Source organism: Erigeron canadensis, chromosome 1, assembly GCF_010389155.1.
Source record: "Erigeron canadensis isolate Cc75 chromosome 1, C_canadensis_v1, whole genome shotgun sequence".
Classification (NCBI taxonomy): domain Eukaryota; kingdom Viridiplantae; phylum Streptophyta; class Magnoliopsida; order Asterales; family Asteraceae; genus Erigeron; species Erigeron canadensis.
Genome location: NC_057761.1, coordinates 48,165,683 through 48,179,045, shown reverse-complemented (window position 1 = coordinate 48,179,045; position 13,363 = coordinate 48,165,683). Strand labels below are relative to the sequence as shown.

Below are 13,363 nucleotides of genomic sequence, written 5' to 3'. Positions count from 1 at the left end.
GGTTTTCACTTGTAGATTTACACCTACTAGGGTTATAATAGTTAAAAAATCGAGTTCTATATTAAAATACGGTACAGTTTGGTTAGGTTATTTCAATACACGGCGGTTTGGTTTTTTTGGTTTAGTTTTTTATGTTTTTTTCATTTTTTTTTTTTTTTTGGGTTGTTCACGGATAAATATTGTAGGAGAGTATGAGGGGATAAAAGTGCAATAGTAGAAACTTATGGGAGGCAAAGCCACAAAACAACAATCACTTAAATTAGGGTGCTTATTCAACCTTTTGCTATTTTCATTTTTCATTCCATCACTCTTTCTTTAAAAAACGTTTGATATCTCTTCTCCGGCCGCCCCTTTACCTCACCGCCACTTTTGCCTCGCCGCCGCCAACCTATAAATTCGGTACTTTCTCTTACTATCTATCTGCTTCAAGTCTTGAATATCTTTTTGAATGTACTCTTTGAAATTTGCATGCTTTAATTAGTGGTGTTTGTGTCAGGGGTTTAGGGTTTTAGGTATATTTTAATTTTACAAAGCTATTTTTCACAGTATATTATAATTATTAATAGCTGTAATATGTTTACATGTAGTGTATTTTTTCTAAGCTATACCATTAAGTTATTAGTTGTTTTTTTTTGAACACCGAGTTTGTAGCTAGTAGTTAGCCGTTAGCATTCGAGACACCACAGTGACATTCAATTGGGCAGTGTGCGGTGCTCGAATCACACATGCCTGAGATGAAACCCAGGACTCTCGAACCCCTCCTAATAATCTACTCCTACAAATGTAGAAAGTGAGATTCGAACCGAGGTGGATTTCCCCAAGGTCAAAGACCTTACCAATGGGCCACCAACCCATTGGCAAGTTATTACTTGTTACTGTAGTATATATATATATTATATATATTATTATCTATATCTATATATGTTATATGTAGGTATTTAAATAAATCTGTATCTATTTGTTTCTATATGATTTCTTTGAGTTGTTGATGGCCTGAGTTCTATATAGTTCAATAATATTTGCTAATCTGCTAGCATATATAAATGAACTACGACCAAGGTCCAGGCATCTTAGATTTGAACCTCCTTAGGTAAACATATTGGGGGTGGTCAGGGAAAGGGATTTGGAAACGGTCATGAGGATACCTTGATTAGGCAAATACATCTGATTGATTCAAGTACTATTTCAGCCTTGATTATACATCTGATTGATTCAAGTACTATTTCTCCCCGGTAACTTGTAAACATGGAAGTCCTTCTCGTTTACCCTTTATTTAGAAATCATTAAGGTTGCAGTAACCTGATTATTGAACTGGAGTATAATGTATTTCTGTTTGCCTAACTACAAAAGATAAAAAAAATAGGTTTCAAAAAAAAAAAAAGTCTAGCGAAAGTGGTAATTAAATGAAATGAGTCATATTTTACATAAAGGAGAGGCGGATCTTACTATCATCTTCTTTGTCTTGCAGTTTTATATGTTCTTATAAAGTGGAAGACTTTTTGGCACTGTCTTTAATATACTAAACATTATATTTTCTGTTAGTTGTATTTGTGTTTGAGGATTTAAACCTCCTCTTTACTCCAATTTACTTTGCACATTTGTTATATTTTGTTTTCTGTTTCAGTATTTGCTATAGTTTTGCCATAAATAGTTGCAACATCTCAACTGACTCAATTATTAGTATGTGATTGTGAGTTTTATATTTTCAATATGTTACTTATGTCGTACCATGAATCATTTCAGAGAAGTTGTGAACGCGCGCATAGCCATATCTGATTGTTTCAGATATTTGTAACATTAAACAATTCAAAGGTGTTTCTGTAACATATTCAGATATTCTGATTGTAGCAGATCTTGAATTATTTGATTAATGGTATAGCGTGAGCATTTTAATGTAATGTCTTTTTGTAAGGGGCGAATTTTATCAGCCTGTTGAAATTAGCTGGTAAGAACATGTAGTAGGCTAATGCTGGGATATACTTATGAAATCTTGCATGTTTCACCTTGTTTGCAGCTACAATGTTGCATATAAAAACCCCTAAATCAATGCGGGCTAAGAGGGCGCTTGAGAAACGAGAACCAAAACTGGTGATTCTCCAAAATTGTTTCTCTTCTATTAAAATAATAATCAGATAGCTTGTTGGTATAATATAACTGCCAATGAGTTCTAATACTTGTATATTTTTTGCAGGTGGAATTTGGGAAGAAGACCCTAATATTGCATGGCACAAAAACTAGCAATGTCATGAATGCTGTATTGACAGAAATATATCATCTGAAGAAAGATAATGCTGTGAAATACAGTAAGAGAAATGATAAAGTTAGACCTTTTGAGGCTGGAGGTGAAACTTCACTGGAGTTTTTCTCGCTCAAAACTGATTGCAGTTTATTTGTGGTAAGCTAATTGCTAGATATGGAAATAATTGGTGGGCTGGCCTATTGGTTGATAGGAACATTGGTACGTCGGTTGTGTTGGTTGGGCAGTTGGGGTTGAACAAAACACCTTTTGTACAAATAATAAGATCCTTTTCTAATAATAAGCGTGTCAAAGATGATAGTGTTAGTTATATTATTTATCAATAAGAAATAACCTTTATATAGGTATACTATCATTTAGGAGGTTCTGATGCTCTTAAAATTACATTTCTTTGCAATTTGGATAAGTTTGTCCACTCTGCTAAAAACATGCATTATTATTCATTTCAAAATCTATTACTAGTGTGAACAGTACCACTTCTATCCTGTCAACCCAGTTTAAACATTATTTCCACCTTGCAGTTTGGTTCACATTCAAAGAAGCGGCCCAACAATCTTGTCATAGGACGGACATATGATCACCATGTCTATGATCTTGTGGAGGTTGGGGTTGAAAATTTCAAAAGCATGGCATCATATTCGTATGATAAGAAAATAGCTCCCTTAATTGGATCAAAACCATTTTTTGCGTTTATTGGGGAAGGATTTGAGAATGTTGAAGAGCTAAAACACCTGAAGGAGGTATTGCTTGATTTGTTCAGAGGACAGGTATGTAGAGTTGCTCCTCTTTCTAGTCATTATGTTCTTTTAATATGTAAAATAGTATTGTGATGCATTAGTTATCCTATTGTTGCAGGTGGTAGAGAATCTAAATCTTGCTGGGTTAGATCGTGTGTATGTATGTACAGCTGTGTCTGCTAACAAAGTATTGTTCACCCAATGTGCTTTAAGGCTCAAAAAGTCTGGCACAATAGTCCCGAAAATGGAGTTGGTGGAGGTAGGTCCTTCAATGGATATGGTAGTTAGAAGACATCGTCTTCCTGATGAAAGGCTACAGAAAGAAGCTATGAAAATCGCTACCGAGTTAACTAAGAAGAAGGTTAGATGAGTTTTAAATATATTCAACAATGACCCGTCAAATTTGCAATGCTTGTTTTGTAAACAAATGTTCTTATCTAAATTTAGCCATTGGTTCGCTATGCTTATGTTTTTATATTGTTATGATTCCAGGAGAAAAATGTCACCAGAAATCCAATTGAAGGGAAACTCGGGAAGATTTTTCCTCCAATTCAAGAGGTGAGTGAAACCAGTGCTACTCATTCCCAGTATGAGCTAATTTTCTTATTTGACATGGTTGATAAATAGTACCACTCAAATAACCTATCTATTAGTAGTTCAGAAAATTTCACTTTCCTATTTCATCTTTATTGTAAACGGTTGGTAATGTGTAAATGGTAATTGTGTATTGCAGTTCGGAAATGCATCTTTACCTTTCAAGCCAAAGGGACTTAAAAGGGAACGTCGTGAGGCTAAGGCTGAAGCTAAGGCCAATGGTGAAGGCAAAGCAAAGAAGCAGAAGCAAAAGGAGCAGGAGCAGGATGCTGCTGCTGTTTGATAGTGGACAGGTTATTCGGCTTGATTCTTCAGGATTTTGGAAAGTTGCAGGAGTTGGAGGTGTTGAATGTGTTTTCGAATCAGTTATCAGAAATATTTCTATTAGTATCTTTTAAATTCCGGCTCTGAGGTGTTGTGGTGAATTGCATTTTAGAAAACAGGCTTCATTTGAAGCTAGAAGCATTTGAAGTGTCTGAAAACAAACTGGAAATTTTGCGGATAGTTTGTGTAATGGAGGTAGTTTGTTGGTTATGATTGCTTTTTCTAACATTTTAACAGAAAAAGTCCCTAGATTACTGCAGAATTGTGACATTTGATTAGTATTCAACTTCATGATAATAGTTTTGCTGGTGAGTTCCCTTTGGTAATTTGGCCATTGTTCAATCTCTCTCTACTTTAGAAAATCTTTCGGGTGAACTTCCAACAAAGGTAGCTTGGATTTTGTCTAGATTGGAAATTAGTACCAAGAAGTTTTGGGGTCAGGTTCCAGGGACTATTTCGTCCAAAACTGTATGTGTTGAAAGCTAGTAACTACTTGTTTTCAGGTGCAATTCCAAGTGGTTTCACTAATCTTTCAGAGCTGTCTGATGGAAATTTGCTTTTCAGTGAGCTTCCATCAGAAATCGAGTCATGGAATTCCTTGACTGTGTTGAATGTAGCTAGAAATAACATTCTGGCTCAATACCGTTGCAATGACTTCTTTACCACGTGTTCTTGATCTAAATTCATCAAAAATCCAATTGTCGGGACAAAACCCACATAGTTGAGCAGCTAGGGGCTTACCTCTTCGAATTTTTCTTTTAATCGACTCCTGGATGAATCCCATTTGCATCCAATAATCTGGCTTACTGAAACAGTTTCTTGAATAAATCTAACCTCTATACTACATCCTGAATTTCAAACCGTCATGATTTCCATGCAAATAATGCCAAATCCTTGCAATTCTAGAAAATTTCAAATTGATATTATGATGATTGTGGTTTTAACAGCATTTTTTACCATTTGGGAACCGGTGTTATATCCTCTTAAATCCGGATTAGGTACCTCTAAAGTTGATTCAATTTTATAGGTAAAGTTAAATTAACTTTAGCCATTGGATTAAATCAGGTTAAGATTAAAATTATCATTTATTTTAACACTTGTTATCATCTTATGTTTAAAAAAATATTATTTAGAAGAATTAATTATTCTCTTATGAAATAGAGGCAACTAAACTAACAAAACATATTAAAATTATTTTTTTATTAAAAAAATAAATAAATCCAAGTTAGCTTTTTGTGTCTAATTAGAAACAAAAATAAATTACTATGACTTTATGACACAAAGAAAGATGGAAAAAAATAAAGTAAAAAATGTCACGATGCTTATTATGCATTCTAATAATCCACTCATATCAATTAATACTTTTCTTTATATATATTTAGTTAAACTTCTTTAGTTTTATTATTGACTCATTCAATTACTAACTTGATATTTGTGGATAGTGTTTAGTAGGATGGAATCAAAATGGAAAATAGAAATGAGAAAGACTTTTTTGTTTGTTTACAATGACGAATAAGAATGAGAATGGAAAAGTTGAAATCATTTTCATTCTTTATAATTTACAAGAAGGTGTGAGAATGAAAAAAAAAATACTATTTTATTTTATTTAGATGATGTTATATGATTAATATTATTATTATTTAAAACTTTATATATATATATATATATATATATATATATATATAATTCATTATAAAACAAACTAATACTGTCATCTTTTTAACTTCTTACATTTAAAATACCTAAAATACGCTTAAATTTCAACACATTTACTAGATATACCAAAATATCTCTAAAATATTTTTCAACCATATTTATCTAAACAATCTCTCTTTTTTATTCATTAATATAAATATTTCCATTTAATATTCGTAAAATACTTTTAATAAAATTATTTACAAAAGATACATTCATTAATCATAAACTAACTACACTACCATTTACATCAATTACTTTTAGATTAATAATTAAATCGTTACCACCAACATCGCCCGCACTTCTTGTTGCCACCGCCGTCGCCACGTAACCATCTCGTTTTTTTATATTCATTCTTGGTTGCAAACAACATTTTTTTTTATCCCATTATTTTCATTTTAGATAAATCCGGCTGAAATTAAGAAATGGGGTAATGGCGTAGTTTTGCGGACTTCATCGATAACATCAGTGGTGTGATATAGCAGTCGCCATTACCGGACCAAATGAGGCATCACCATCGCCTCCCTATCCTCCTCCGCAACCTCCATTTCTCCTCCTCCTCCTCATATATGGCGGCCGCCACCGCCCACACATTAATTTTTTCACCTCCATCATCATCATCATCATCCAAACTCTTACCCTTACCATCACTCTCTTCCAATTCACTTTCATTTTCAACAACTCGTTCTTGTATATCGTTATTTAATGGTGGCGGCTTGTTCGGCTCCAATGGAGATGGAGATTGGATGCGTTCTAGAAGGTTCGTCAGACCGAGCTTGTTTGCGTCGCAGCGAGGGTTTAGGAAGGTTCGGGGAAGTCGGTCGTCTTCGGTTCGGAAAAAGGCGAAAGGAAAGGAGTTACAACTTGATGTTAAGATTTGTATTGAACAACAGATGCCTGATGATCCGGAAATTCTGGTTTTTACTCACTCTTAATTTTTTCCTTCTATCTGCTTATTTACAATATATATATATAGGCTCAAGCTAAGATTCTGCTCGTGAGCGTAATGGTATAAGCCTGCCTGACTGTGAGACCGACTGGTCGAACAGAGACGAAAGTGGGGGTGAGATATTTTGAGCCCACCTCTTATTTTAGGACCAACTAGACCATTGATTTTTGTACACCATCATGATCTACTACGATGTACAAGACTTTTTTGTAAAAACACTAAGACTTTCCAGCGACGGACCCACAGAAAAATCATGTGTAAGTTAACTTACACATGTGTAAGTTACATTAACACATGTGTAAGTTAACTTACACATGATTTTTCTGTGGGTCCGTCGCTGGAAAGTCTTAGTGTTTTTACAAAAATGTCTTGTATATCGTAGTAGATCATGATGGTGGTGTGTAACTTACGAAAATCAATGGTCCTTTTTTGGAATTTTTTTAGTTGGTCTCAAATTATCTTTCCCCTATATATATATATGCTATATATATATAGGGGGACAATCAAATAAGAACAGTCTTAAAATAAGAACGGTGAGAACACTTAAAAAACATCATTTTGATGCATTAAAAGTCCATAAAACTAACATAATGCATAACTAATTATCATTATTTAAGTGTATAGCAACACATTGGCCTGTCAAAATCAAGAAAATCATGTTTTTTTTGTGTGCATCCATCTTGGATGCATATTCTTCAAAATGATGCATCCACAAAAAAACGTGATTTTTTCGATTTTGACGGATCAATGTTTTGTTAAACACTTAAATGATGATAATTAGTTCTGCACTATGTTAGTTTTATGGACTTTTAATGCATCAAAATGATGTTTTTTAAGTGTTCTCACCGTTCTTATTTTAAGACTGTTCTCACCGGAGTGTTATATGTATATATGTATCAGATTTTTAGCTTGGAATGACAATGTGTTTGATTTACACTTAGAAACTTTAGATTATCCAGATATTAGATTGACACACTCATATTTTACACATTTTGATATATATATATATATATACATATTTTTAAACCACGAAGAAAGTTGTATCTTGATTAAAACACACTCTTCATTATAATATTGGCAGGATATTGCAGAAATGCTTCGTCTAAATGTTCCAATGGCTATGAAATTAGCCTTCGATCATTTAAATGATTCGGGTTATAAAACAAGAGATCCTCTTGTTGACGACATTGGTCAATATGAGAGTGTTGAGTTATCAATACTTTTATGCAATGACGAATTCATCCGTGAGCTTAATAAAGATTGGAGAAATGAGGACCATGCTACTGATGTGCTCTCTATGTCTCAGCATGTGCCTGAACTCAAGCTTCCAATGGTGAGAACTATTTGTGTATTCACAATTATAACATATAAGTGGAACGAACTTTTTTGGTATAGAGGGAAGTTTATAATGATGTCAAACTATCAACTTCAGCATTTCAATATGGATGTTGTGGAATAAAAAACAAGATACCACATTTCTTTTTATAGCAATATTGAGTTTTTGATGAAAATAAGTCTTAGGATGAACTACTAAACACATTTAACAGTTTTTTGGATCTTGCAGCTAATGTTAGGTGACATTATAGTCTCCGTTGAAACGGCTGCAAGACAAGCAGAGGAAAGAGGGCACACTCTTCTTGATGAAATACGCATCCTTATGGTTCGTCCAACTCAGACTTTATCCTTTGCTCTAATTTTGATCTGTATATATGATAGACCATTGTGCGTCTTTTGTATCATTTTTTGTCACGTGTTCCAGGATGTTAAAATCTCCTTTCTATCTTTGTTTTAAGATATTTGTATCCGTATTTATCGAGTTATTGACGTGTTCATGTATATATGTGTATACATATCTACAAGTATAGTCTCTCTACTCTTGGGTAGGGAAATGAATGTCTACTTGTCACCTCAACCACACCCTTCCCCTGCAAGATTCGGTATTGTTGTGGTTTATATGTGTGTACACACGTAGATGTGCATGTGGGTATGAGTTCACAGGTACAAGTCTGGCAAGGTATTTAAGTTGATCTGATTGTAAGAACTAAGGCGTCTACTTACTTGAAGTTTAATAATCTCTTTTATGATCATGAAAAAACTAATTTTACAGTTAAAAACTCATAAAACCCACTTTAACTAAGCTCATTTGGCTCGTGTGACTCTTAACTCGAATAGCTCGCTCGACACGAATAACTAAACGAACTTTTTTAAATGAGTTGAGCCGAGTATTAATTTATTAAGCTTTTGACTTGTGAAATTAATCGAGTGATAAGTTTGTGTTCGAGTTCGACTTGAGTTGAAAACTACTATGCTCGAACTCGAGTGGCATGACTTGTTTATACCCCTATTCTTCATTAGCTTCATATATTAATAAAGTGGTAAGACAACTAATCTAGATAGAGCAAGGTTAGAGAGAAAGTGAGATAATAGCAAAGAGAAAGGTTATACGGAGGGATGAGATAATGATGAGTTATAAAATCAACCCAATATGTTGAAAAAGATGTGTAATATATGAATGGGAGGAATATGGGGGATGAAAGTGAAATTATTGCAGAGGATTTCTACTTTTTGATTGACGACAAGATGAAAATCTATTGTGCCTTTTTTTGGTAAAAAAAAATAATCTAAATCTTCATTGATTTATTACGAATAGGTTCATGGGCTGTTGCATCTTTTGGGATTTGATCACGAGCTTAGTGACGAAGCTGAAGCAGAAATGGAAAAGGAGGAAATACGTCTCCTGGAAAGTCTTGGGTGGAAAGGCAAAGGATTGATCCAAAGTGCTTTAAGTGCCGAAGATGCTGAAAGCTCTCTACCAAAGACTTCTGATGGTATTTTACACTTTCACATTCTTGGTTACATGGGAAGTGTTTGGGGTTGCTTATTAAAACTGCTTATCTGCAACTCCAAGCTGCTCATGTAAAACTGAATCTTTCACTAACAAATATTAGTTGAGCTGAGCAGCCTAATTATACCAAACCCCGGGAAAACTGCTACTCTGCAGAATCAAAAAGCAGATAAGCAGGCAATTCCAAAGCCCATTGTAAACAATCCATAGATTTATCTAGTTTGACCATATCCAATTTGTGCAATAATTGCATAAAAAGGTAAGAAAACTTTAATCAGATTAAAATTCCAGGTAAACATCTTTGTTATCATCCTTTATACCCTCCTACTTGTAAAAGACATTAGTTTAAGGTAATGCACATATTTTATGTCAATGTCGACACCCAGATGACATGTCTTGACCATTTATAGTGGTAACTGGTAACCTTTTTTTTTTTTTTTCTCTTCCTTGTGCTAACTTACTACTGAGAAACTGGTTACCTGCTGCCTAGGTTTTAAAAATACTTTGAATTGTAATTTCTAGAAAGTTCCATGGTTTTTATGGCCTAAAAAAAGTTGGTTCCTTGACTAGAAAGTTGATACAAACTTCAAGCGTTTTATGCATTACCCCTAATGTTGTTGTTCGAAGTAAATTTTGAACTTACGGGTGTGGTTGGTTCATGCGAATGGGAATGAATGTATCACTTTCTTTCCCATTGAAAGTGTTTGGATTATTGCTTTGGAATTACGAATCGGAAATTAAACCCATCAAGCTAACCATATTTCAAACTCACTAAGGGTGGTGGGTGTCAAAACCCATTCCCATTCCCACTAAAATCCAACCCGTAGTGATTCTAAATTTAAAACCAAACACCTCCTAAGTTTTAATTGTCAAAAGGAAGGAAGAAAGCAGGAAGTCTACGGTTCTACAAGCCAAAGTTCAGCTATATCTTCTGTGATATGGATGGTAAGTTTGACATTAAATGTTTTCTTAAATTTATTATGCAAGCTTCAAGCATAGTTATTAATTTTCACAAATTTTTATCGACATCAGGTACACTACTGAATAGCAAAAGCCAGATATCTGATACAAATGCAAACGCACTAAGAGAGGCTTCATCAAGGGGTGTAAAAGTGGTGATCGCCACTGGAAAAGTAAGGATGGATAGCGTTTTGCTAACTTCTGCATGTGACTGTTTAAGTTTGTTTGCCTTTGTGATCCTTAAGGATTGCAATTGTGACCATTTACTTATGAATGGGCTGATTTTGGCTATGGGTTATTCCTTAATAGTATAAATGGGTTAGATGGAGGAAAAGAAAAGTTGAACAGTGTAACAATTCAAGTTAGTCGAATTGGCAGAAGTTCACTCTTTTTTAATGCCCAAGGACTCATAAATATATCTACCAATCACATTTATTTAAATAGCTGTTTTAAATAATGCAAAAAAGCATTTGTATGTTTCAATTTGTACAAAAGACAGCTCATTTCACACTGTCCCGGCTATTCACGGAATGTGAGAAGTAGATGATTGCTTCTGGAAGAAATTGAAGAAATTTCTTGGCTCCATTTTGATTCATCATTACTCATTGATCCCTACCTGATCATTTTGCATATCTAGCTGTGGTTCTTGCTCTTCTTCTCACTATTTTCGACGTAATAATTGAAATAGACTCGTTCAGCTGTGATAACTCTATTAAAGACGGTGGACTTAGCTGGTAGAGATGGGATTGCCTCAGAGTATTCACCTGGTGTTTTCATACAGGTTTGATTTTTTTGGCAACTCTGTTTGAATATTTCCTTCTTACTCTAACTCCTTACATGTATCTCATAGGGTTTGCTTGTTTATGGCAAACAAGGTCGTGAAATTCACAGAAGAAATTTGAATCCAGATGTTTGCAGAGAGGTATTTTCTGTTATTATTCTCAAGTTTTTTTGCTGTTCTCTCTATCATAGCATCGTACTAAAGTTTGGACCATATTAGTTTACTGTGTGCAGATAACTGTTTGTAGTTGATTACTTGACTGTTTTAATTTGGATCCCTAATATGCTGCAACTGTCATAGGCATTTAATTACTCTCTGGAGCACAATATTCCACTTATTGCGTTCAGTGAGAATCGTTGCTTGACCTTATATAGTCATCCTCTTGTAGACTCTCTCCACACCGTATATAATGAGCCGAAGGTACCCGAGTTATTATTGTACTTTTGTGTCAAACAAGTTTAAGGGGATGTCTGGGCCTAACACTTGTTTAACAAAACTTTGACAGGCAGAGATTATGCCTTCAGTGGACCACCTGTTAAGTAGTGATGTACAGGTATTTAATTAATTTTTTTGAGAAAATTAACTGATGGTTTGTTTATGATATATTCACGTGTGCCATCTTGTCTATTATAATGGAAATTACAGAAGGTGCTATTTCTACACACTGCTGAAGGAGTGGCTGGTACTCTCAGACCATACTGGTCAGAAGCAACTACAGGCCGGGCCTCTGTTGTCCAAGCACAACCAGATATGCTTGAAATTGTGCCTGCTGGTTCTTCAAAGGGCAGTGGAGTCAGAATGCTACTTGACCATTTTGGTGTTACTGCAAATGAGGTGTGTTTCATGAAATGTCTATTGATCATGTTACTTTATATTAGACTTCTATCCTAACTAGTATGATATTTCTTGAAACATATTGTCTTGCACCCCAATGTACCTTTCTGAAAATATAGATACTGACCTGGATATAACAGCAACGATGTCATTTATTAGTTGAGCCGTTAAGATGCTATGAGATGCTAGGTATGATTGGTTCTAGTAACTAAGAAAGTATCACGGTGAAGGGGATCTTAAAGGAACCTCACAACTGGTGTTATTGTTTTGTAATGGATTTTTTAAGGGCAAGATAGTCATGGATTAGGTGTGATGAAAATATCAGATTATCTTAAAATTTAGTTACGAGATAACCTAGATCCACTTATCAGGGAAGTTGGAGTCGCTTGAATTCCTCCAAGCATTAGGTCATTTTGCCTTTCCTCACTAGCAACATATTTCTTTGCCTTAATCTTTTTTGAAAACAGAGATGGTGTATATGTACTTTATTAGGAGAATGAGATTTGTTCCTGAAAGTAATGTTGTGACATTGTAACTAATGTGGGCTCTCATATATATTTTCCCACCTCTTACCACTTGATTCGTGGACTTAACTCGTTTTTCCCCCTTATGATGGCCAGGTTATGGCTATTGGTGATGGTGAAAATGATATTGAGATGATTGAACTGGCTTCTTTAGGCATAGCTTTAAGTAATGGATCAGAAAAAACAAAAGCCGTAGCTGATGTGATTGGTGCCAGCAATGATGAAGATGGAGTTGCTGATGCTATATATAGGTATGCATTTTAAAGTACACATTTGAGCTTAAAGACTCAAGAACTTGACATCACATGGAGGATGTATCTGAACATACAGATAAACTGGTATTCTTTCCATAATTTATTTTTCCATTGGGATTTCTATTCATTATTCGGTTAGTTCGCTAGATACTAGGAAAAGGAAAAAGAGAGGTTTAGTAAAACTACTGAAAAGAAACAATGATGGCAACTTGTTAGTCAATGAGATCTTGTAATAAATTGATTAATACTTTGCAGTTTTGCAGTTAAACTTTCCTCATTGTACTGCAAGGATAGCTTCGAATTGTTTCTTCTGTATTCAAACTTTTAATAACAGCTCTTGATTATATTTTCAGTTCCCTTTTGATGATTACTCTACTTGCTGTACAACGTTGAAATAATACTAGTTTAGTCGATCCTTTTCATTTGAACAGGTTCCAGTTTTCTGAAAGTCTTTTTGATTAACTCATCTTAAGCTTTTACATACAAGGTTTAATAACATCATAGATCTACCAATGTTGTGATTGATTTTCGAATGAAAAAATTGAGCAAATGGAATTGTCAGCACGAATACATGGGATATTTCATTGTTGACAATGCTTGATTGTATGT

General features: G+C 34.4%; 2 protein-coding genes across 2 annotated transcripts; both read left to right on the top strand.

Moving 5' to 3' along the window:
* Positions 1-283: 283 nt before the first annotated feature.
* Positions 284-4,122, top strand: LOC122608220 (ribosome production factor 2 homolog). The gene is made up of 7 exons (XM_043781309.1): positions 284-399; positions 2,015-2,088; positions 2,192-2,395; positions 2,779-3,024; positions 3,113-3,355; positions 3,487-3,552; positions 3,728-4,122. The coding sequence occupies exons 2-7, from the start codon at positions 2,020-2,022 to the stop codon at positions 3,869-3,871; spliced, it is 972 nt and encodes a 323-aa protein (XP_043637244.1). The 5' UTR covers positions 284-399; positions 2,015-2,019; the 3' UTR covers positions 3,872-4,122.
* A 1,884-nt stretch (positions 4,123-6,006) lies between these two features.
* Positions 6,007-13,106, top strand: LOC122607367 (endoribonuclease YBEY, chloroplastic). The gene is made up of 12 exons (XM_043780332.1): positions 6,007-6,524; positions 7,638-7,889; positions 8,121-8,216; positions 9,207-9,384; positions 10,278-10,346; positions 10,434-10,534; positions 11,050-11,142; positions 11,212-11,283; positions 11,443-11,562; positions 11,648-11,695; positions 11,788-11,976; positions 12,597-13,106. Exons 1-12 carry the CDS (start codon positions 6,111-6,113, stop codon positions 12,762-12,764), a joined length of 1,800 nt encoding a protein of 599 aa, XP_043636267.1. The 5' UTR covers positions 6,007-6,110; the 3' UTR covers positions 12,765-13,106.
* Positions 13,107-13,363: the final 257 nt, after the last annotated feature.

Bases quoted from the DNA above. Each gene is read 5' to 3' on its own strand.
- LOC122607367 (XM_043780332.1), top strand. From the start codon at position 6,111: ATGAGGCATCACCATCGCCTCCCTATCCTCCTCCGCAACCTCCATTTC. The intron at 10,347-10,433 runs GTAAGTTTGACA...TATCGACATCAG, and splicing joins TATCTTCTGTGATATGGATG to GTACACTACTGAATAGCAAA. The intron at 11,696-11,787 runs GTATTTAATTAA...TGGAAATTACAG, and splicing joins TGTTAAGTAGTGATGTACAG to AAGGTGCTATTTCTACACAC.
- LOC122608220 (XM_043781309.1), top strand. From the start codon at position 2,020: ATGTTGCATATAAAAACCCCTAAATCAATGCGGGCTAAGAGGGCGCTT. The intron at 3,025-3,112 runs GTATGTAGAGTT...CTATTGTTGCAG, and splicing joins TTGATTTGTTCAGAGGACAG to GTGGTAGAGAATCTAAATCT. The intron at 3,356-3,486 runs GTTAGATGAGTT...TTATGATTCCAG, and splicing joins CCGAGTTAACTAAGAAGAAG to GAGAAAAATGTCACCAGAAA.